Below are 21,069 nucleotides of genomic sequence, written 5' to 3' on the forward strand. Positions count from 1 at the left end.
AAGTGTTCATACTCGTGCTTTTAATAACAGATGAAGACCTAGAAACAACCTGTATGTTCAAGTGGTGAATGAAAAAAAATTTGGAGGATATTAGAAATGTGCTAAAGCTGTATTCTGGTGAAGTTGCACAAGCTTGCACATTTATTTGTCATCATTGAACTGCACAGAACCCCAAAGAGTGCTCATTTAGGGGAGGTTATGATGAAACTGATAAACTCATACTTTGAAAACTGTTGTGAACCTTTGGGAAAATACTGCAGTAATAGATGGCTTGGAAAAATATTAATCTATTCATGTAAACTTTTGAGCTTAACTCACTCTTAAAAATATTCATTGGAATTAATTCAAAGGAAGGAAAAAAAATCCCATGTGTATGGAATATTCTTTGCAGCTTTATCTCTAAACATTTAACACTGGGAATAACCTAAGAGTCTCATAATAGTGAAATGTGTAACACATCATTGGGATGAAATTTTTTTTTTTTTTTTTGTCTTTTTGCCTTTTCTAGGGCCGCACCCACAGTATGTGGAGGCTCACAGGCTAGGGGTCTAATCGGAGCTGTAGCCGCCCTCCTATGCCAGAGCCACAACAATGAGGGATCTGAGCCTCATCTGCAACTTACACCACAGCTCATGGCAACGCCGGATCCTTAACCCACTGAGCAAGGCCAGGGATGGAACCCACAACCTCATGGTTCCTAGTCTGATTCATTAACCACTGCGCCACGATGGGAACTCCTGGATGAAATATTATGTTTCATTTAAAAATAGCTACAGGAGTTCCCATCGTGGCCCAGTGGTTAACGAATCCGACTAGGAACCATGAGGTTGCGGGTTCGATCCCTGCCCTTGCTCAGTGGGTTAAGGATCCTGCATTGCTGTGAGCTGTGGTGTAGGTTGCAGACGCGGTTCAGATCTTGCGTTGCTGTGGCTGTGGCTGTGGTGTAGGCTGGCAGCTACAGCTCCGATTCGACCCCTAGCCTGGGAACCTCCATATGCCGTGGGAGCGGCTCAAGAAATGGCAAAAAGACCAAAAAAAAAAAAAAAAAAAAGGCTGCAAATGGAAGTTCCCGTGTGGCATAGCAGGTTAAGGATCCAGCATTGGTGCTGCAGCTGGGGTGCAGGTTGTAATTGTGGCACGGGTTCAGTTCCTGGCCCAGTAACTTCTACATGCCATGGGTGCAGCTGAAAAAAAAAAATTAGCTAAAAAGACTGACATGGATGAATATGAATGGTACCTTATAATCAAAACAAGCTTTAAAATCAAATGTTTGCTATAATTAAGCTGTACAAAATTATGTATACTGCACCTACACTGGAAGGGAATGTGAACTGAATAGCTGATTTTTTTTACCTTTAAAAATTCCATTACTCTTGCTATAAAATTGTCAAAATAAAAAATATGGCACTATGAGGGAAAAATAATGACCAATGGTATTGGAGACATTTAACTTTGAAGGAAAAGGAGGGAAGAATGGATGGATGGAGAGGAGTTTTGTTTTATAGGTTCAGTTGACCTGATTTGATGGTTTGGGAAGGATATGGGATTGAGAGAGAGAAAAGTTCCCTGTTGACGATGAATCTCAGTCCGTTTTGGGAGATGATAATTGCATAGAAAAGCAGTACGGATACAAAGAGAAGAGGTCTAGGAGCCATGGGCATGGAGAGCCATCTCATTTTTTTAGTGTTATTGACCATGCACCTGAAATAAATATACTCAATTAACATTATTCCCCTCTTGGATTTGTGAGTTTGAAGTGCCACTGTGCTTTCTGGGTTGAAATGTCCAAAGGTCAGAATGGAATTAATACATAGTTTGGAAAGAAGTTGGACTAAAAAGATAGATATGGGAACCATATGCATAGGGGTGCTGGGAAATGAGGAAAAGTCAATAAAGTTGATGATTAGGCATCAATGTGACATGTAAGAGAGAAAATAAAGTAGCTGATGGCTGCCAGATGTCAATCAGCAGACAGAGGACTAAGTAGATGAGAGGCAGGCAACCTGTTTGACTGTTATGTTGAGACATTTGGCAGCGAATAGAAGGAGAGAGATGAGACAGAGCTCAAGTCAGCAGCAAGACTGTAGGAGGGATTTGCCATAGAGGTTTCCCTTGAGCTTTTAGGCTGAAATTGATGGTTGCTCAAAGAACCACCTGGATCCAGGATGGCTGTGAATGTACTTCAGCCTTCTGACTTGAATGCACGCTTGCCCGGCAGATATAGACCTTTCCCAATGAAGCAAACACAATTTCATTGTGTTCTGTAACAGAAATGATTGTTACTCTAATAATAATTTTCTACTGCAGCAAGAAAGGAATCTTAAAAATCAATCTCTCATTTGACGCCTCTTCCAATGACTGTCTTCATCAGAAAACAAACTAGCTTGCCAATTTTGACAGCTCCTTTGTTAAAAGCAGGGTTTTCTCTTTTCTTTTCTCCCAGTGTATAAATAAGCTCTTTAAAAAGTAACATTAGGGCAACTGAAAATCATTAGCGAGATGGAGAGCTTTCCAGATAAGGACCGACAAAAAGATTAAAACGCCTTAGTCTGAAATTGCAAAGGTGGAGCAGGGTGGAACTGGAGTCTAAATTGACAAAATCTATGAGGAAACAGTCTGGTCTGCAAGTCTCAGATGCAAAATAGGAGGCAGTTTTCTGGCTCATAACGCCTACTTTACGGGGTCTTTGCTGGTATTAAGAGATAATTTATGTAAAAATGCTTTGTAATGTATCAGGCATTATTCAAATGCATGATCTTCTTAGAACTTGGTGGGTGGTGTTTTGGGAAAGATAATAGGTAAAAATGCTTTATCGTTGGGGTGGGTAGCATGAGCCACTAGTGCATAAATAAAACTTAGAGAGCCTATGTGAGTTCATGGGTCTTTGTATCTGAGTGGACTTTTAAGGACCAGTCGGTCTTGTCTTGTCCCTACATTATGAGGGTGAACTACCACATACTTCTCATCACATCTTTTTGATAAAACCCAATAATGGATTGGATGGACAACAAACACACAATTTCTTTCAGTACCTAGCATTTTTTAAAAGTGCATTACATTTAAGGATCAGTTTTTATTGAGATTTTTTAATTGAGGTTTAGTTTATTTACAATTAGTTTATTTACAATAATATATAATATATTAGTTTCAGGTGTACAATATAGTGATTCAAAATTTTATAAATTATATGTCATTTAAAGGTACATAATATTGGTTTTATTCCCTGTGCTGTACAATATATCCTTGTGGCTTATTGTTTTATACATAGTAGTTTGTACCCCTAAGTCCCCTACCTCTATCCTCCCTTTTTCCTCTCTCCACTGGTAATCGCAAATTTGTTCTCTATATCTGAGTCTGTTTTTGTTTTGTTATATCATTCGTTTTATTTTTTAGATTCGACATATAAGTGATTACATAGTGTTTGTCTTTCTCTGTCTGACTTATTTCACTAAGTACAAAACCTTCCAGGTTCATCTGTGTTGTTCCAAATGGCAACATTGCATTCTTTTTTATGGCTGAGTAATACTCTATCCCATATATGTATAAAGAAGATTCACACACACACACAGAATTGACAAAAAGATTAAAATGCCTAATCTGAAATTACAAATGTGGAGCAGGAGGGAATTGGAATCTAAATTGACAAGCATTTTATATATAAAATATATATACAAACATTATATGTGTGTGTGTATATGTATACGTGTATATATAAAACCCATGTTCTTTATCCACTCATATATTGATGGACACTTAGCTTACTTCCATATCTTGTCTATTGTAAATAATGCTACTATGAATATTGTGGCACACATATCTTCTAGAAGTAGTGTTTTCATTTTCTTTGGATATATACCAGGGGAAGGGGGAATTATTGGATCATATGGTAGCTCTAGTTTTTGTGAGGAAGTTCCATACAGTTTTCCACAGTGAACGTACCAATTTACATTTCCACCAATAGTGTACAAGGGTTCCCTTTCATCACATCCTTGCCAGCATTTGTTATTTGTGGTCTTTTTGATGGCAGCCATTCTGACAGGTGTGGGGTTGATATCTCACTATGGTTTTTATATACGTTTCTATGATGATTAATGATATTTAGCCCTTTTATGTGCCATCAGTACGACTTCTTTGAGGAAATGTCTCTTCAGGTCTTCTGCCATTTTTTTTTTTTTTTTTTTGAGACCACGCCAGTGGCATATGGAATTTCCCAGGCTAGGGGTCAAATTGGAGCTACAGCTGCTGGCCTACGCCATAGCCATTTGGGATCTGAGCTGCATCTGAGACTTACACCACAGCTCATGGCAATGCTGGATCCCTGACCTACTGAGCAAGGCCAGGAATTGAACCCGCATCCTCATGGATAGTAGTTGGATTTGTTTCCCCTGCACCACAATGAGAACCCCTGTATGCCCATTGTATGTGTGGTTTTTTTTTTTTTTTTTTGGCTTTTTAGGGCTGCTCCTGCAGCATATGGAGGTTCCCAGGCGAGGGGTCCAATTGGAGCTGTGGCTGCTGGCCTTCACCACAGCCACAGCAATGCCAGATCTGAGCCATGTCTGCGACCTACACCACAGCTCAGTGGCAACGCCAGATCCTCAATCCACTGAGCGAGACCCGGGATTGAACCCACAAGCTCATGATTCCTAGTTGAATTCATTTCCCCTGAGCCACAACGGGAACTCCCTGCCCGTTTTTAAATTGTTTTTTTTTTTTTTGTTTTTTGTTTTGTTTGTTGTTGTTAATGAGTTGTATCAGCTCTTTATATACTTTGAATATTAACTAATCAGTCATATCATTGGAAAATATTTTCTCCCATTTGGTAGGTTGCCTTTTCATTTTGTTAATGGTTTCCTTTGCTGTAGAAGAGCTTTTAAGTTTAATTAGGTCTCATTTGTTTTTTGCTTTTGTTTCCTTTGCCTTAGGAGACAGATTCCCCAAAAATATTGATATGATTTATGTCAAATAGTGTTCTGCCTATGTTCTCTTCTAGGAATTTTATTGTTTTAGGTCTTTAATTTATTTAAAATTATTTTTGTATATGATGTGAGAAAATGTTTTAATCTCAGTCTTTTACATGTAGGTGTTCAGTTTCCCAGCACCACTTATTGAAGAGATTGTTTTTCCTCCATTGTATAACCTTGCCTCCTTTTTTGTAGATTAATCAATCATGGGTTTGTGGGTTTATTTCCAGGCTCTCTATTCTATTCCATTGATCTATGTGTATGTTTTTGTACCAATACCAAACTGTTTTGACTACTGTAGCCTCTTGCAGAGTCTAAAGTCAGGGAGCATGATACTTCCAGCTCTGATTTTTTTTCTCAAGATTGTTTTGGCTATTCAGGGTCATTTGTGTTTGCACACAAATTTTAAATTTATTAGTTCTAGTTCTGCGAAAAATGTCCTTGGTATTTTGATAGGGATTTCACTGAATCTGTAGATTACCTTGGGTAGCATAGTCATTTTAACAATATTAATTTTTGCAGTCCATGAACATGGTATATCTTTACATGTCTTTGTGTCATCTTCCATTCCTTTTATTAGTGTCTTAGAGTTTTCTGTGCACAGGTCATTTACCTGCTTAGGTAGGTTTGTTCCCAGGTATTTTATTACTTTTGGTGTGTTTGTAAATGAGATTGTTTGCTTAATTTATCTTTCCGATAGTTCATTGTTAGTGTACAGAAATGCAAAAGATTTCTTTTTTTTTTTTTTTTTGTCTTTTTGCCTTTTCTAGGGCCACTAAGCAAGGCCAGGGACCGAACCTGCAACCTCATGGTTCCTAGTCGGATTCGTTAACCGCTGTGCCACAACGGGAACTCTGCAAAAGATTTCTATATATTAATTTTGTATCTGAAACTTTCCTGATGAGCTCTAGTAGTTTTCTGGTAATGTCTTTAGGATTTTCTCTGTATAGTATCATGTCATCTGCAAACAGTCACAGTTTTATTTCTTTCTTTCCAAGTTTGATTTCTTTTCTTTCTTTTTCTTGTCTGATCGCTGTGGCTAACACTTCCAATACTATGTTGAAAAAAAGTGGTGAGATTGAGCATCCTTGTATTGTTCCTGTTCTTAGAGGAAATGCTTTCAGCTTTTCACCAGTGAGTATGAAGTTAGTTATAGGCTTGTCATATGTGGCATTTATTATGTTGACCTGTAGTCCCTTTATACCCACTTTTTAGAGAATTTTTATCATAAATGGGTGTTGAATTTTGTGAAAAGCTTTTTCTGCATCTGTTGAGATGATGATATGATTTTTATTCTTCAGTCTGTTGATGTGGTCTGTCACATTGATTGATTTGTTGAACCATCCTTGAGTCCCTGGAATAAATCCCACTTGATCATGGTGTATGATCCTTTTAATGTATTGTTGGATTCAGTTTGCTAATATTTTGTTGAGGATTTTTTTCATCTGTGTTCATCAGTGATACTGGTCTGTAATTTTCTTCTGTGTAAAAATTAATTATGGGAGTTCCCGTCGTGGCGCAGTGGTTAACGAATCCGACTAGGAACCATGAGGTTGCGGGTTCGGTCCCTGCCCTTGCTCAGTGGGTTAACGATCTGGCGTTGCCGTGAGCTGTGGTGTAGGTTGCAGACGCGGCTCGGATCCTGCGTTGCTGTGCCTCTGGCATAGGCCGGTGGCTACAGCTCCGATTCAACCCCTAGCCTGGGAACCTCCATATGCCACGGGAGCGGCCCAAGAAATAGCAACAGCAACAACAAAAGACAAAAAGACAAAAGACCAAAAAAAAAAAAAAATTAATTATGCCTCGATAATTTTTTTGTGTGTAAAGCAAGAGAATAAATGATCTAAAATTTATGATAGTAGTTACTTCTGAAGAAAGTTGGGAAGGAGCACATGGTTAGAGACAATGGAATCGGTAACGTTCTAGTTCTTAGAATGGGTAGTGGTTTGTTGTTTTTATGTAATATGTATATCTATGACATTCTTTTATGTATGTGAAAATTAAGTAGTTAACAAAGACACTTCTGGCAGAGAAAGCCTTCTGTGTTAAGTTATGATGGCAAGAGAAAGCATGACCCATAAGGAAAACTATAATTATTCCAGTATGTCTGGAGCTGGATCAGAAGGCATCATTAGGAAGAGAGAAGATGTAGGAGTTTGATAGGTACCAGGTTAAAGAGGGCCTTGAATACCATTACTGAGGGACTTGAACCTTACTTGTAGATACTGGAAAGCCACTGAAGGATGTCATGCACAGAGGCGATGGGATTATATTAGAATTTTAGAAGGCCAAATTTCTCCATATGAAGGTCAGATTTAAAGGGGTTACACCTGAGCCAGGGCACCAGCTGAAATGCTATTAATCTATGCAAGAGTAGATGAGGGCTATGGAAATGGAGAGAGAGGGATGGATGCAAGAGATTTTCAGAAAAGTATGAGAAAAACCAAGAGAGAGTTGTCAGAGGAGCCAAGAAGGGGAGAATTTTAACAAGGACATGATTGTTAACAATGGTCGGTATTGCAGGAAGATCAGATGCCCAGGACTGAAAAGCTCTCAGTAGACCCTGTGGAAGTCGTATGGTGAGTCCAAGTGGGGTTGCGAAGGTGGTTCCAACTTGCCTTGGATTGAACTTGAGTGATGAGAAAGTGAAGACCTGGAATGAGAACGTCTATTTCCGGAAACTAGTCTATGCCTGGAGGGAGGGAAAGACTTTCTCTAAGTCTCTAGAAAATTGACAAAGGTGGCTCCAGGTATAGATATAATTATAAGTGTGGGAGGTGGAATTTGACAGAGTTGGTATTTGATAATTTTGATTATCTGGGTCAAATTAGAGCTGAGTTAACTTTTGTAATTTGCTATGAAAATTTAGAATAGCTGTAATAGCATATTAGAGAAGGAGCTGACCAATGAACAAACGCACCAAAAAAAAAAAACCCTTATAAAATTATTGCTATGATTAGGACTATTGCATATAGTTGTCTGGCTTACATACAACACAGGACTGGAAGCCCCAATATTCTCATAATAGTCTATGTGAGCAGTACCCTGGAGGGTTGTGAAGGATGCAGCCTGAACAACTGTACCTGGCAGTCTTAGCTACTGGCTAGAATGATATTAAAAACCTTAAGTTTGCAGTGAGAACCATCAGCATGTTTGTGTGATTTTTCTCTAAGAGTGAATTTCTGGATCAATCCCAAAAATCCAAGGTTAGTAGACTTTGTGGAACAAAGGACTGGATATTAAAGATGATTGTTTGAGGGCGCTGGGAATACCGAACTTGAATCTCTGTTCTAGTTCAGATGTCTGCATGTTCTCAGCCTGTACTATGAATCTTATTAGCTTGTCTCTCTCCTCCCCAAAGCTTTAAGCCCTGGAAAGAAGAGCCCATCTTCATACCTCCTATATTCCCATGCCTGGCCGCACATGCACATAGTAAGGACCCCCTAAGTATCTGTTGGATGGATTGATGGATAAATGAGATCAAGGATACATGGGGAAGGAAGTTACATCATCAAAGGGTTATGGGTCAGGGAAAAAAGAAAGAGGGAGGAAGCAGTTGCTGTGTTTCCAGGGCTGGGGAAGTAGGGAGAGAGGTATGAAGGAGCTGGAAAGGGTTTGAGTCAGAGGCGAGCATGGCAGTGTTTGAGATGTTAGAATTAGTACAGTCCTGTGGCGTGAAACAGCCTGAGAGATGGCCCTTGGGAGTGAGTGCCGGGGGAGAGGGGAGATGGCGAGAGGAGGACGAAGACGAAGACGAAGGCAACCGCACGTGGCATAGAGCTGATTTCATTTAAGAGGATGCGGAGGGGGCTTGAGTTCAGTTGGAGAGCCATTCCGTCTGTACCCAGATAGCTGTGTGGCTTTTGTCATTTCCCTGAATAGCCGTCCTCTTTTTAATGTAAATAGCTAGTCAATAGTTACAGTAATGCTTGGATATTTTAAAATTACACCATTACAGAAAAAGCATGACCTACTGGACTTTATCCCATTACCGATATCCCATTTATCCCATTTCTATGCCTGAGGAAAGCTTATCCCATTAACCCTAGAACTGTGACCAGCAGAATGTCTGGAAAGAAACTGCTTCCACCAGGCAGCTTAAACAAGTTACGAGGAGATGTCCCAGCATCTGTAGCATCATCGCAGCTGTCCCGCCCTGGCCCAGAAACGACACATACCAGGTTCAAATGCTCTCAGTGCATCAAGAATGTTCTCTTTGATGTGCATTAACATATGGGTCTACATTTCGGTTGTTTCCACTGGATCCTGTGCTTTATAAACCCTACCTGTATTTTACTTTGTATGTTTTTCCAGTTTTCCTGGATGTATGTGGGCATCTGTTTCTCCCCCCTCTTATGATGCACACATGTATAGGGGGTCTGCCTGTCTTGGGGTTTCTGTAATAGTCCTGAGGACTCATTCCCAGCCCCCCTGAGTGTACTGAGTTTGCAGAGATTCTCACTTTGTGGTTAGGCTGGCGCTACCTGCGGAAACTCCCCACCCCCCTTCATTAAAAATGGTCCTTACTGGGGTACCTTGGTGGCACAGGGGATTAAGGATCCAGCATCGTCACTGCTTGGTTTGAGCCTGTGGTACAGGTTCCATTCCTGGCCGCAGAACTTTTGTATGCTGTGGATGCAGCGCCCCTCCCCCCAAAATAGTCCTTTACCCATGTAACCAATTTATGTCCTTTATAGCACTTTGAAAATTTAAATTTAGATATTATTTTGTTAAACTTTTTTTTTTTTTTTTTTTGGCCTATTTTTGCCTCTTCCACTAGAAGGTAAGCTCCAAGAAGGAGCTTAACATTGAGTTCCCAGGGCCTGGCACATTGGAGCTACTGAGTAAGTATATCTCTCAAACCAGTGTTTGTCAGCTGTTCCCACATCCTTACTGAAATGAGGATAAAAGTACCAATTTCATGGAGCTACTGTGAAGCTAAAATGAGATGACGTATGTAAAGCACTTAGCATAGTATTTGGCATACTAGTTATTAGTCTAAGTATGTAGCAGCTAGTACAAGGAACTGGACATTCTAGGTGCTTGTTGGGGTGGCCCTTGAGACATCTTAACTCCTGAGACGTGAGAAACAGCAGCTGGCAGTAGGTGGTGCTCTGGAGGGAGAACAGCAAAGGATTCTGTTACCTGGAGCTAGGAGTATACCCCCAAGGGGAGAAAACGCACCTCCTACTTACACATCTGTTAACGAAAAAAACGAATCGATGGTCAATCTCAGAAAGGAATGAAAAATTTTATTCAAGCTAACCTGAGGATTTTAACCTGGAAGACTGTCTCAGAGAGCTCTGAGAACTGTTCCAAAAAGGCAAGGGGGGAGGCCAGACTGTATGTCATCTTGATGAAGGGGGTACACCTTGGTACAAAGTAACTACTATGCGTGAGGAGCAGACGTCGTGGTTCGTGGTTTCAGTGCATTTCCAAGCTTGGGAAGAGGCGAGACATTGGGTTCCTAAAATTTTCTCCTGAAAACGCCTACCCGAGGGTCAGTTCTGCCAGTCTTCCCGAGCACAAAATGCTTCCTCCTGGTCTTAATTCCTCCCCAGGGTGTATGGTAGGTAGAGAGTAGAGTGGTGAATGACTTGATTCTTATAGAGCTGGATGGTGGGCACCATTCACTGTTTTCCAGTCCCCTCCCTTTAAGTCTTAATTCCGATCATGGTTTGAGAGGCATTTCTTGAGCAGTTTGTCCCATGGTGCCAGGAATGCTCACTCCCAGGTCAGGCAAGGATTTCTTTGATAGGCCACTCGACGTGCTGTTACTGGACCAGGCCCTGTTACCTGTAGCCCAAAGCCTCTGGCCCGCCTGTCTTTCTCTCTGTTACGGTCCAGAAAATGGTTCCCTCTTGTTGCGTCTTCCCGTGTCTAGAATTATACCATTGCAATCATTGCTCTTATAGAACTCTATATTTCGTGGATCATTTCAGGTCGCCTAGTCCTCATTATTTTTATTGGAGGCTCGGTCACACATTTGGTAATGCTGCAAGAAACAATTTTGTAAAATAGACAGAACCCGAGTAATATAGTTAGTAACACGAATAAGGTCATGAGGAAGTATTTAGGCCAGAAACTTCTGTTACGTGTTGCCCAGTAATTCCCCAGGTCATCCAGTCCAGTCTCTTTTCCCCCAGTGCCCAGTCTGTTTTCTCCCCAGGTCATCCAATCCAGTCTGTCTTTAAGGGGAATTAAGGACATCACACCTAAAGTTCACCAAAGATGTCTGCACGTACCAGGAGAGTGGTGGGTCCTTGTGACCCCTTGCAGAATTAAGAAAGGAGCGTTAGGAGTTCCTGCTGTGGCACAGCACCGTGTGTTAAGAACCTGACTGCACTGACTTGAATCTCTGCCGAAGCGTGGGTTTGACCCCCAGCCTGGCGCAGGGAGGTAAAGGATCCGGTGCAGCTTGGATTTAATCCCTGTCCTGGGAACTGCCATATGCCACAGGTGTGGCTATTAAAAAAAAAAAAAAAAAAAAAACAGAAAGAAAAAAAAAAAAGAAAGGAAAGGAATGTTATCTTCCAAGGAGTTACACGGCTGGCCCCAGCAGAAGAATTGATCTTTATGACTGAGCAGGTGTCTCTGCCCTCGGGGAGGTCTGGTTGATGCCTAATGCAGGTGAACAATCACCCCAGCAGGGAGGGAAGAGGCCCAAATGGGCAGAGAGAAATTTTTGGTTTAAATTCTTCTTGTCCTGTCTTAAAATACAAATTTTATTTCATCACATCTGTTTCTATTCTTGTTCTCCCGTGTCTTGTGTGGCTTCATGATCTTTTCCTCACTGGCTTCTTCTTTTTTTTTTTTTTTTTTTTGTCTTTTTTGTCTTTTGTTGTTGTTGTTGTTGTTGTTATTGTTGCTATTTCTTGGGCCGCTCCCACGGCATATGGAGGTTCCCAGGCTAGGGGTTGAATCAGAGCTGTAGCCACCGGCCTACACTAGAGCCACAGCAATGCGGGATCCGAGCCGCGTCTGCAACCTACACCACAGCTCACGGCAACGCCGGATTGTTAACCCACTGAGCAAGGGCAGGGACCGAACCCGCAACCTCATGGTTCCTAGTCGGATTCGTTAACCACTGCGCCACGACGGGAACTCCCTCACTGGCTTCTGATTCGGAAGAATAAAAATGTTTGATTAAAGCAGGCTTCCCATGGTTAGTTCACCATTCTTTCTTTAAAAAATCCCCCCTATGCCCAGCTGATTGATGCATAGCGTCTTTATGCAATGTTATCTCATAATGTTGTTGCTAAGGCCTGTGAGTCAAGTGAGGGGTTCTGTGCACAGAATAAAATTACTTTAGCTGCAGCTTGGATTGTGCCAAAATAATGACCAGATGAACAATTATAATGGGCGGGATGGCTCCTTGTGGCCGATCTGCAGAGAGCGCTAATCATATCATTACTAAGATCCACAGCAGAAACGTGGACCATCTGCCGAGCATCCTGTTCATTGACTGGGTTCTCCTCTCACCACTCATTCGACCGACCGGCATTTGCGAAGTCCTGTTATGAGCATGGCCCTCTAGGAGGCGCTGTGGGAGCTGGAAAACGAGCAGAAGGGATGGGTTCTCCCCCAATCTTGTGTTGTTATCTTGTTGGGAGAGAGAACACACTGGGATGTACACATTGGGGACAGTGTAAAAAAAAAAAAAATTCTATATTCACATTACTTACTAAAGTGGAAGAGTGATCTACTTGGATTGGGGTCACCCAGGAAAGACTTCTTAGAGAAGGTGAGCCTAGGGTTTGGTCTTAAAGAAATTGGCCAGGTTTGGCTTAAGACCTTAGGAGGGGGCTTCAGATGCCAAAGCTAAGGAATCAATGACTCATGCATGAGGGTCTCCAGGGAGGGAGGAGGCTGGTTCTTGGGGCTGTGCTGACTTGTCATGGGCATGAGTCCACAGGGGAAGGGAGATCCAGCTGACTCGTGTTGGGAGCTGAGCTTGGTCTCAGATCAAGACGAGGGTGGCTCTGCCAGACCCCAGGAAATTCATGGTATCTTCTTTTACTCCCTTTAAATATAACAATCATGTAATAACATGAAGGAAAATTACAGTAAAAGAAAATATTTCACTGCTTATCCTCCTAACCCAGGGGTCAGCAAACTGTGATCATTTGGCGAAATCCTGTCTACCCCTGTTTCCATACTGCCTATGAGCTAAGAGTGGTTTCTGTATTTTTTTAATTTATTTATTTTTAGGGCGGCACCCATGTCATATGGAGGTTCCCTGCCTAGGGGTCGAATCAGAGCTACAGCTGCCAGCCTACACCACAGCCACAGCAATGCAGGATCTGAGTTGTGTCTGTGACCCACACCACAGCTCATGGCAACACCAGATCCTTAACCCACTGAGCTGAGGCCAGGGATTGAACCTGCGTCCTCATGGATACTAGTTGGGATCATTACCGCTGAGCCACAATGGAAACTCCATGTTTTTTTACATTTTTAGATGGTTGAAGAAAGTCAAATGAGAAGAATGATATTTTTTTGACAGGTGAAAATGATCTGAAATTTCTATTTCAGTGTCGATAAAGTTTTATTAGAACACAGGCACGCTCATTTGTTTATTGTCCGTGGCTGCTTTGGGTTACCATGGGCAGAGCTGAGTGGTTATGACAGACTGTATGGCTTCCAAAGTCTAAAATATTTACATTGTGGCCCTTCACAGAGAAAGTTTGCTGACCCCGCCCTAACCCAGTTTTTTTATGTCTGCTTATTCCAGTCTTTATCACAATGTGCACAAAATTTACATGCTCCTGCACATGATTATAGATAGCTCTTCTCACTTTACAATAGTCATTGTAATTATTACTTGCATGAGCTTATATTTGTATAGTGTTTCAAAATGCAAAAATGCCTTATAGCCATTGTCTTATTTTATTATTGCAGCAACCCGTGTGATAAGAGGGAGGCTTATTGATTAAATGACATATGCTCAAGGTTACACAGAGAGCCAGCAAGTTAAGTCAGGGTTTCTGATCCCAGGTCTCTGATTCATTTTATTTTATAATATGTTCTCCTGAGAAGTATGTAATTTCCCCAAAGTTCATGTAAATTGTTTGCATACTTTGATTTATTCTATTATTGGATATGTAGGTTGCCCCTTTCTTTTACCAGAAAGTAGGGTCTCAGTGCTCACAACATATATGACTTATTTTGTCTCTTATTTATTTTTGAGGGGAAGATTTTAGATTTGTTTTAATTTTCAGCATACCAGTGGTGTGATTGAGCTGTAGGTATGGGGGATAACAGGTGGTCTCCCCCATATTCAGAAGCTGCCTCCTCATTTTTGTTGTTGTTGTTGTTGTTGTTGTTGTTGTTGTTGCTATTTCTTGGGCCGCTCCCGCGGCATATGGAGGTTCCCAGGCTAGGGGTCGAATTGGAGCTGTAGCCACCGGCCTACGCCAGAGCCACAGCAACGCGGGATCCGAGCTGCGTCTGCAACCTACACCACAGCTCACGGCAACCCGGATCGTTAACCCACTGAGCAAGGGCAGGGATCGAACCCGCAACCTCATGGTTCCTAGTCGGATTCGTTAACCACTGCGCCACAACGGGAACTCCTGCCTCCTCATTTTGATGAAATTTCCAGTCATTTTGTAGTTAGACGTGGGGTTCTCATTAACACCAGGCACAGGGCCAGGTAGCTTCTGGGGATTTGGTGTTGAAATTGACGGAGTCCCTGCCATGAAGAGGCCAAGTCATGTATGGGATGGCGAGGGGACAGGTAGGCAGGCTGTCAGGTTGCACAGAGGTGGGTACTACAGGGATGCCAGCTGGATGCTTGGCCGCAGCCCACAAAGGAGAGGAGGGCGGTGGAAGGAGACATCCCTTCAGGCTCGGGGACCCATCCATGCGAGAGGTGAGCAGTCAGAGAGACCTGCCCGTCTGAGGAATTTGGGTTGCTCGGTGAGGCTGCAGTGTGGGTGTGCGGGAGGGCAGGAAGGGAGAAGAAGGCTGGGGCAGCAGGGGGGCCCGCTCACCTGGGCCTCGTGTGCCCCCCCCGGGGGGGGGGCACAGACTCTGTATCAGGAGGGCCTCGAAGAGCCTGAGCAGGAGCGGAGTGGGCTCAGGATGGTCTTTTAGAGAGAAGAGTGGAGTTGCAGCGTGGAGAGTGAGTGAGACAGGGGTGAGTCTGGGAGCAAGGGGCCGGGTAGGGCAGCGGGGGCAGCAGTTTCGGTGAGAAGCTGTGTCAACGAGGATGGAGGAAGTTGGATGGTTCCAGAAACAGGCAGAGGTGTGATGAACACGACTCCATGATTGCCTAGGAGTGGGGTGAGAGACTAAGAGGAACCAACCCAAGGACGACATCCAGTGCTTGGGAACAGGTGTTTTTTTGTTTGTTTGTTTTTGTCTTTTAGATTTTTTTCCATCTATGAATGTCCAATAAAGGGATTATTGGGACACAGGATATGAACCTTCCCCCCCCCCCCTTTTTATGGCCCCACCCTGTGGCACATGGAGGTTCCCAGGCAAGGGGTTGAATCAGAGCTGCAGCTGCCCGCCTACATCACAGCCGTGGCCACTCGGGAACCGAGCCACATCTGCAACCTATGCCACAGCTCTCAGCAACACTGGATCCTTAACCCACAGAGCCAGGCCAGGGATCAAACCCACATCCTCAGAGACACTGCGCTGGGTTCTTAACCTGCTGGGCCACAGTGGGAACGCCACAGGCTATGAACCTTTGAAGCCTCTTGAGAGGCTGCGAAGCAAGTACATTCTCAAAGGGGCAATCAGTTTACATTACCCACCAATGGCTTTTGGTCCAGGAGAGTAATTTGATAAATATGGTGCAAGAGGATAGAAATGAGTAGGTCAGATTCAGTCACAGAGCCCCGATGGACAGCCTGAGGATGAGGGTAGGGTTTTAGCCATTTCTCATCAGGCTCCTTCCAACAGCTGATTGTCCATTCATTCGGGAGTCAGTTGCCATGTGCCTATTGTGTGCTGGGACTGCTGGATGCCTCAGGGACATACCTAGGTCAAAGAGACACGCTCTATCGCTAAAGAAGCGTTTATATACGAAATAGGAGGTCAAGACAGAGGGCAAAAACGTTGGTAAAAGGTTGGGCATGAGGGATGTAGTAAAAGTGGTGCCAAATGTTATGGGAATTCAATAAGAAAAGGTTAACTACAGAGCAGGGGTAGTTTCCATTGTGGCGCAGCACAAACAAATCCAACAAGTATCCATGAGGACGCAGGTGTGATCCCAGGCCTCGCTCAATGTGGGGGCCGGTCGGGGATCCAGTATTGCCATGAGCTGTGGTGTAGGTCGCAGACGCAGCTCAGATCCTGCGTTGCTGTGCCTGTGGTGTAGGCTGGTAGCTGTAGCTCCGATTCGACCCCTAACCTGGGAACTTCCACATGCCAGGGGGGCGGCCCTAAAAAGAAAAAAAAAATTACAGCGCTGGTCAGTGGGGCTGGGGAAGAGGGAAGTTCAGATCAGGCTTCATAGAAGACATGTTTTTGAGCTGGTTTATATTGAAAATGGGTGGAAATTTGGGGACACCCTGCTGCCTTGTTTATCGGGAGATCTGTCTTTTGCGCTGCAGTTGATACCCCAGTGCAGTGCAGTATGTTCTGCTTCTAGAGCTAGATGAGTAAGAGCAGGAATTTCTGAAACCAGGAGTGTCCCTGTGCTTGTCCCCTTAACAAACCTGTGCCCTGGTTTTGGTCCTGAGTGAGGCAAATGGAAAAGGGTGTACCTCATGGTTTTGCTCTAGGCTTTCAGGGGGAGGGGCAGGGCTCTTGCCTCCCTCAGGCAGGCCCAACTGCTCCCAGGCTTCCTGGCCGGGAGGGTATCCTGGGGCTGCCTTCAGACCAGAGCTTCCTAATTCCCCAGGAAGGTACAAACCCTGCCACGGGTCCCACTTCCACACCAGGGGGTTGGATGTAAAGTCTGACCTTCATGGTGTGAGTCCTCTAAGACAATTTTAGTTTTTTTCTTTTCTTTTCTTTTCTTTCTTTTTACAGCCACACCTGTACCATATGAAGTTCCCAGGCTAGGGGTTGAATTGGAGCTGCAGCTGCTGGCCTACCCCACAGCTACAGCCACGCCACATCCGAGTCCTATCTTCGAACCCTGCTGCAGCTTGTGGATCCTTATCCCACGAAGTGGGGCCAGGGATTCAACCCATGTCCTCATGACACTATGTCAGGTTCTTAACCCACTGAGCCACAATGGGAACTCCCAGTGTTATGAAAACCAAGGGATGGTATTCATGGGAAAACTTTATAAACTCTTCAGTGTTGGGTGAGTGTGATGCAATCATTCACTCACCTGCTCGTTATTGAGAGCCCGCTGCAGTGCTCTAGGTACTGAGGATCCAGCAGTGCCCTTCAGCCTGGTGTTTACCTTGCGGTACGTGGGGCAGTCGGCAGACAAGCATAGAGCCTATAGTATGTTAGATGCAAAGCCTATACAGTCGTCCCTGCCGCATGCCTCCTATCCTTTGTTTGTGGTTTGCTTTCTGTGGTTTTAGGCACCCTCAGGCAACTGTGGTCCAAAAATATTAAATGGAAAATTCCAGAAGTAAGCCATTGTTTTGAAGTTCTAGTTGTGCCCCCTTCTGAGTGGTGTGATGCAATCTCACACTCTACGGCTCCATCCCACTCAGGACGGGCGTCATCCCTTGGTCCAGAAAATCCCATCTGCTAGCTCCTCACTTAGCAGGCATCCAGTTGTCAGACTGACTATTGTAGTCACAGTACCCCAGGGCTTGTGTTCAAGTAACCCTTATTTTACTGAAGAGTGACCTCAAAACCCAAGAGTGATGATGCTGGCAATTTGGATATTGTCTTATTGTGCCTAATTACACATTAAACTTTATGATGGGTACGTATGTATAGAAAAAAAATCGGATAGTTTTTGACCATTGATCAACATGGGTTTCAGCTGTGTGAGTCCACTGATACAAGGATTTAAAAAAATAGCTGCAATTACCCAATCCACAGTTGGTTGAACCCATCAATGAGGAACCATGGAAAGAGAAGGCTAAGCATAAAGATGGATACGGATTTTCAGCTGCTCGGGTCAGCTGGATACGGTTTGGTACTGTCTTCCGTTCCGGGCATTCACTAGGGGTCTTGGGATGTTTGCCCACAGATAGGAAGGACTGCTCTAAATGCTCTGGAGAAAAATGAGATGTGAGCGAGATACAAGTAAATTCGAAGTGGCTGGGGCTGGGGAGGGAGAACGGGGAGCTCTGTTTCATGCTTCTGCTGAGCTTTCCCTGCCCCCTTGTTCTCTCATCCGTAAGATGAAGGGTGTGGGCTCTGTGATCCCCTTCGGTCCCTCCTGATGCAAAATTCTCTCCTTGGAGGGCTCCCGAGCCACGGCTTCTGTCCTCATCCCTCCACTTCGATCGGGACCCCACCCTTGGGCAGCTTCCCTTGGCCACCTGCTCTCCGGGCTGGAGAGCTGTGCCTCTGTTCGCTTGCCTGGAGGCCCTTTGCAGCTGAGAGCCCTGTTCCATATAAATATGGGACTGCGGCCTAGTAGCCCCAGGAAGGGATTAAAATGACTGTCTATAAATGCATCGTGGCTTTAAAAGCCATTTCTAGATAATACCACCGTGCGTTTTCAGAGATTTTGATTTTAACTTTCCGAAATAGGCGCCTCTGAGTTATTTTCCTGCAGCCTCAGTAGAGCTCTGTGAACCAGCTGAGAGTGGGGAGACCTTCCAGGTGGCCCCAGTTTGGCCACCGGCCTTAGGGTAAATCTATTCCCTTCTCTGGGCATCGGTGGCCTTGGCAAAGTGATTGGAATAATAAACGGCCCTTTTGAAGAACCGAAGCCAGCCTCCTGCCACTGGCATGTGTGGGGAACCCTTCGTGATGGAGTCTCCACGCAACATGCGTGAGGTCATGTCCTGATGGACCTGCCCACCTGCACATCAGTCACCGTTTAAGAGCCTCGAGTCCTCAGTCTGTACAAATACGGCACAGTTCACATGTCAGCTTTTGACGGCATTCGTCTTGAGATGGAAGGAGCATCGTCTTTTTATTCCACTGCTGCTTCTTGGAGGCTCCTCCGTCTTGCCTCCTCTAGCCAGGCTGCCTTTGGGGGAGGACTTGCTGAGTGAATGGAGGAAAGGAGCAGCCTGGTTTGTGTCTTTGAAGCAGCCACGGAGGAGTTTGATTTCATTGCTTGTTTTACAAAATCTGATTGCAGTCAACACACAACTCACCATCCCTCATGGCTTCAGGTCCATCGGTTACTGCACACCAAATCCTTACATTCATATGAGATGGGGAGAACGCTACCTTTTGTTCTATAGGATAGTTATAAGAATCAAGTGAGTTAATGCATCTGAGACTGAGAATTAGGACTGCTCGGCATATAGCAAGGGCTTGATAAGTTACTATGGTTATTGTTTGCTATTATGTATCAGGGTGGTGTTGACAGGTCGAGGTCTATGTATTACTGTTCCATTAAAATAAACTAAGTGGCATGTTTATTATTTTAATAATGTTTAAATTGTAGTCAGAGTGCTCGATCCTTGAAAATGAGTTTAGACATGCAAATACATGGGTACAAACCGTAGTCTCTCAGTTTTCCAGGTATCCTTGGGCTTTCGGATGCTTGTCTGGTGTATGGCCAGGCCACGCCGCATGGCTTTTCTCCTGCTCTTTGCACATCCTCTGATGGACCAGCCCCCACTTTATCCGCACCTGTGCACAGTGAAGGTGCGTGTTCCCTGCCCCAGCCAGTGATTGTTCTAGCCCTTCGGCTAGATCAGCTCTACCTGCTAGTTTATTAAAGGGAAGCATCTGCCCTTGTGGTGGTCGTTAACTGAGGGGCTGTGAGGAATGTGCCCCAGCTGCCGGTTTCCCTGGTAACTCACGAGCCAATCTGACATCACTTCCCTATAAATGGCGGCCTCGGCGTCTTGCCATGTTTGACCTGCTGCCTGCTCTTCGTGGGGGAGTGCTGCTCCAGGACTTTTTGCTTTGGTTGTGTGAGAGTCCCCTTGTCCAATAACCCGTTGATGCCTCTCGTTGCTTCTTCATCTTGAGGCTAAACAATGACAAAGCTTGCAGGCCTGCGGGGTGCAGCCCAACACCGGGTGAGACTGGCTTTCCCTGAGCCCTGGGGCCTCGGCGTATACAGCAGCCCAAAGCCGGGAGCCCTGCTTGCTTTCCTCAGCTTACGCAGCCCTTCGGGTTGGATGCCCTTGACTGCTGGTTTGCAACGTTTCTGAGAGGGGCCATTGTTTTCTTTATTAATCCTCACGTCGAGGTGAGTTCCTTCTGACATTTCAGGTCTTTCTCTCCTTCTCAGTGAGGACAAAGATTCCCCCCCCACCCCGCCTTTGTGACGTGTTTTCTTTCCGCTGAATTTTCTCAGCTGGAGGAAAGCAATGACCGCGTCTTGAGAAACAACAGCCGATACGTCTGTGAGCATTAACCCAGTGTAAAGGCAGTTCCCCCGCCTCACGGGTGAGGAACTGAAGTTCAGAGGGACCGGGGAACCTGGGCTGGCAGAGCTTAGGAGAGTGTGCCAGCAGTGGGGCTTGGCCCCAAGCTGAGGCCTACACATGGCTTGGGGTATGCCTTAGACGCCTCAGGGGGCCTTTCTTCCTCAGGAGAAGACAGTTTCTTTTCTCGCTGGCTCCTCTCATTCCCCACAGTTGTAGCTACTGATTATTTTAATCACACTGAGTGGCCATTATCTTTGCTTACTCCTGCCTGTTTCCAGAAAGTTTAGAACTCTGCATTTACCAGAAGCCTCTTCAAGGAGCCATTGTTTTCCCTTACGATATTCCAAAAGAGACTCCTTCTCAGAGGGCCAGATGAGAGTAGAGTGAAGTTGTGTGTAAGTCAGTTCCTTCATGGCATGGAAGAGTCTAGAATGATGTCATCATTCAGAGCTGAGGCTGAAAGGCATAGGCCTCAAGGGCTTTCCATCTGTTTGTGAAGATAGGGCAGAGTTAAAACTGTGAATAATATTAAAGGCAAGTCACTGACCCTCCTTCTAGCCAGAAGGGAGTTCTTAGGACCTTAAACCTCAGAATCCGGAATCTACACTGCCTTCCTGAGAGTCTTCTGTTTCTCCCCGTCCCTTTCTCAGTGCCCTTTGTGTGGGTCA

The 21,069-nt window shown here is 44.4% G+C and overlaps 1 protein-coding gene across 4 annotated transcripts in view; it reads left to right on the top strand.

Annotated features, from left to right (window-relative positions):
- Positions 1 to 21,069, top strand: part of KCNH1 (potassium voltage-gated channel subfamily H member 1) — a 380,749-nt gene that overhangs the window by 122,750 nt on the left and 236,930 nt on the right. Inside the window, exon 1 of one of the 4 annotated variants that reach the window (XM_084978109.1) lies at positions 19,836 to 20,220. The exons of 2 other annotated variants lie outside the window; for them this stretch is intronic. Coding sequence is in view for 1 of the 2 variants with exons in the window: in XM_084978108.1 (XP_084834234.1) it covers positions 20,006 to 20,047 (42 nt within the window). In the remaining variant the exon portion in view is untranslated. Of the gene's footprint in view, positions 1 to 19,835; positions 20,221 to 21,069 lie in introns of those variants that run through there. One more of the 4 variants, XM_084978108.1, reaches the window with a different exon arrangement.

Source organism: Sus scrofa, chromosome 9 (assembly GCF_054392235.1).
Source record: "Sus scrofa isolate SSC_HxYL_T2T_F1_AM1 chromosome 9, Sscrofa_HxYL_maternal_Yorkshire_Landrace_v2.0, whole genome shotgun sequence".
NCBI classification, from domain to species: Eukaryota; Metazoa; Chordata; class Mammalia; order Artiodactyla; family Suidae; genus Sus; species Sus scrofa.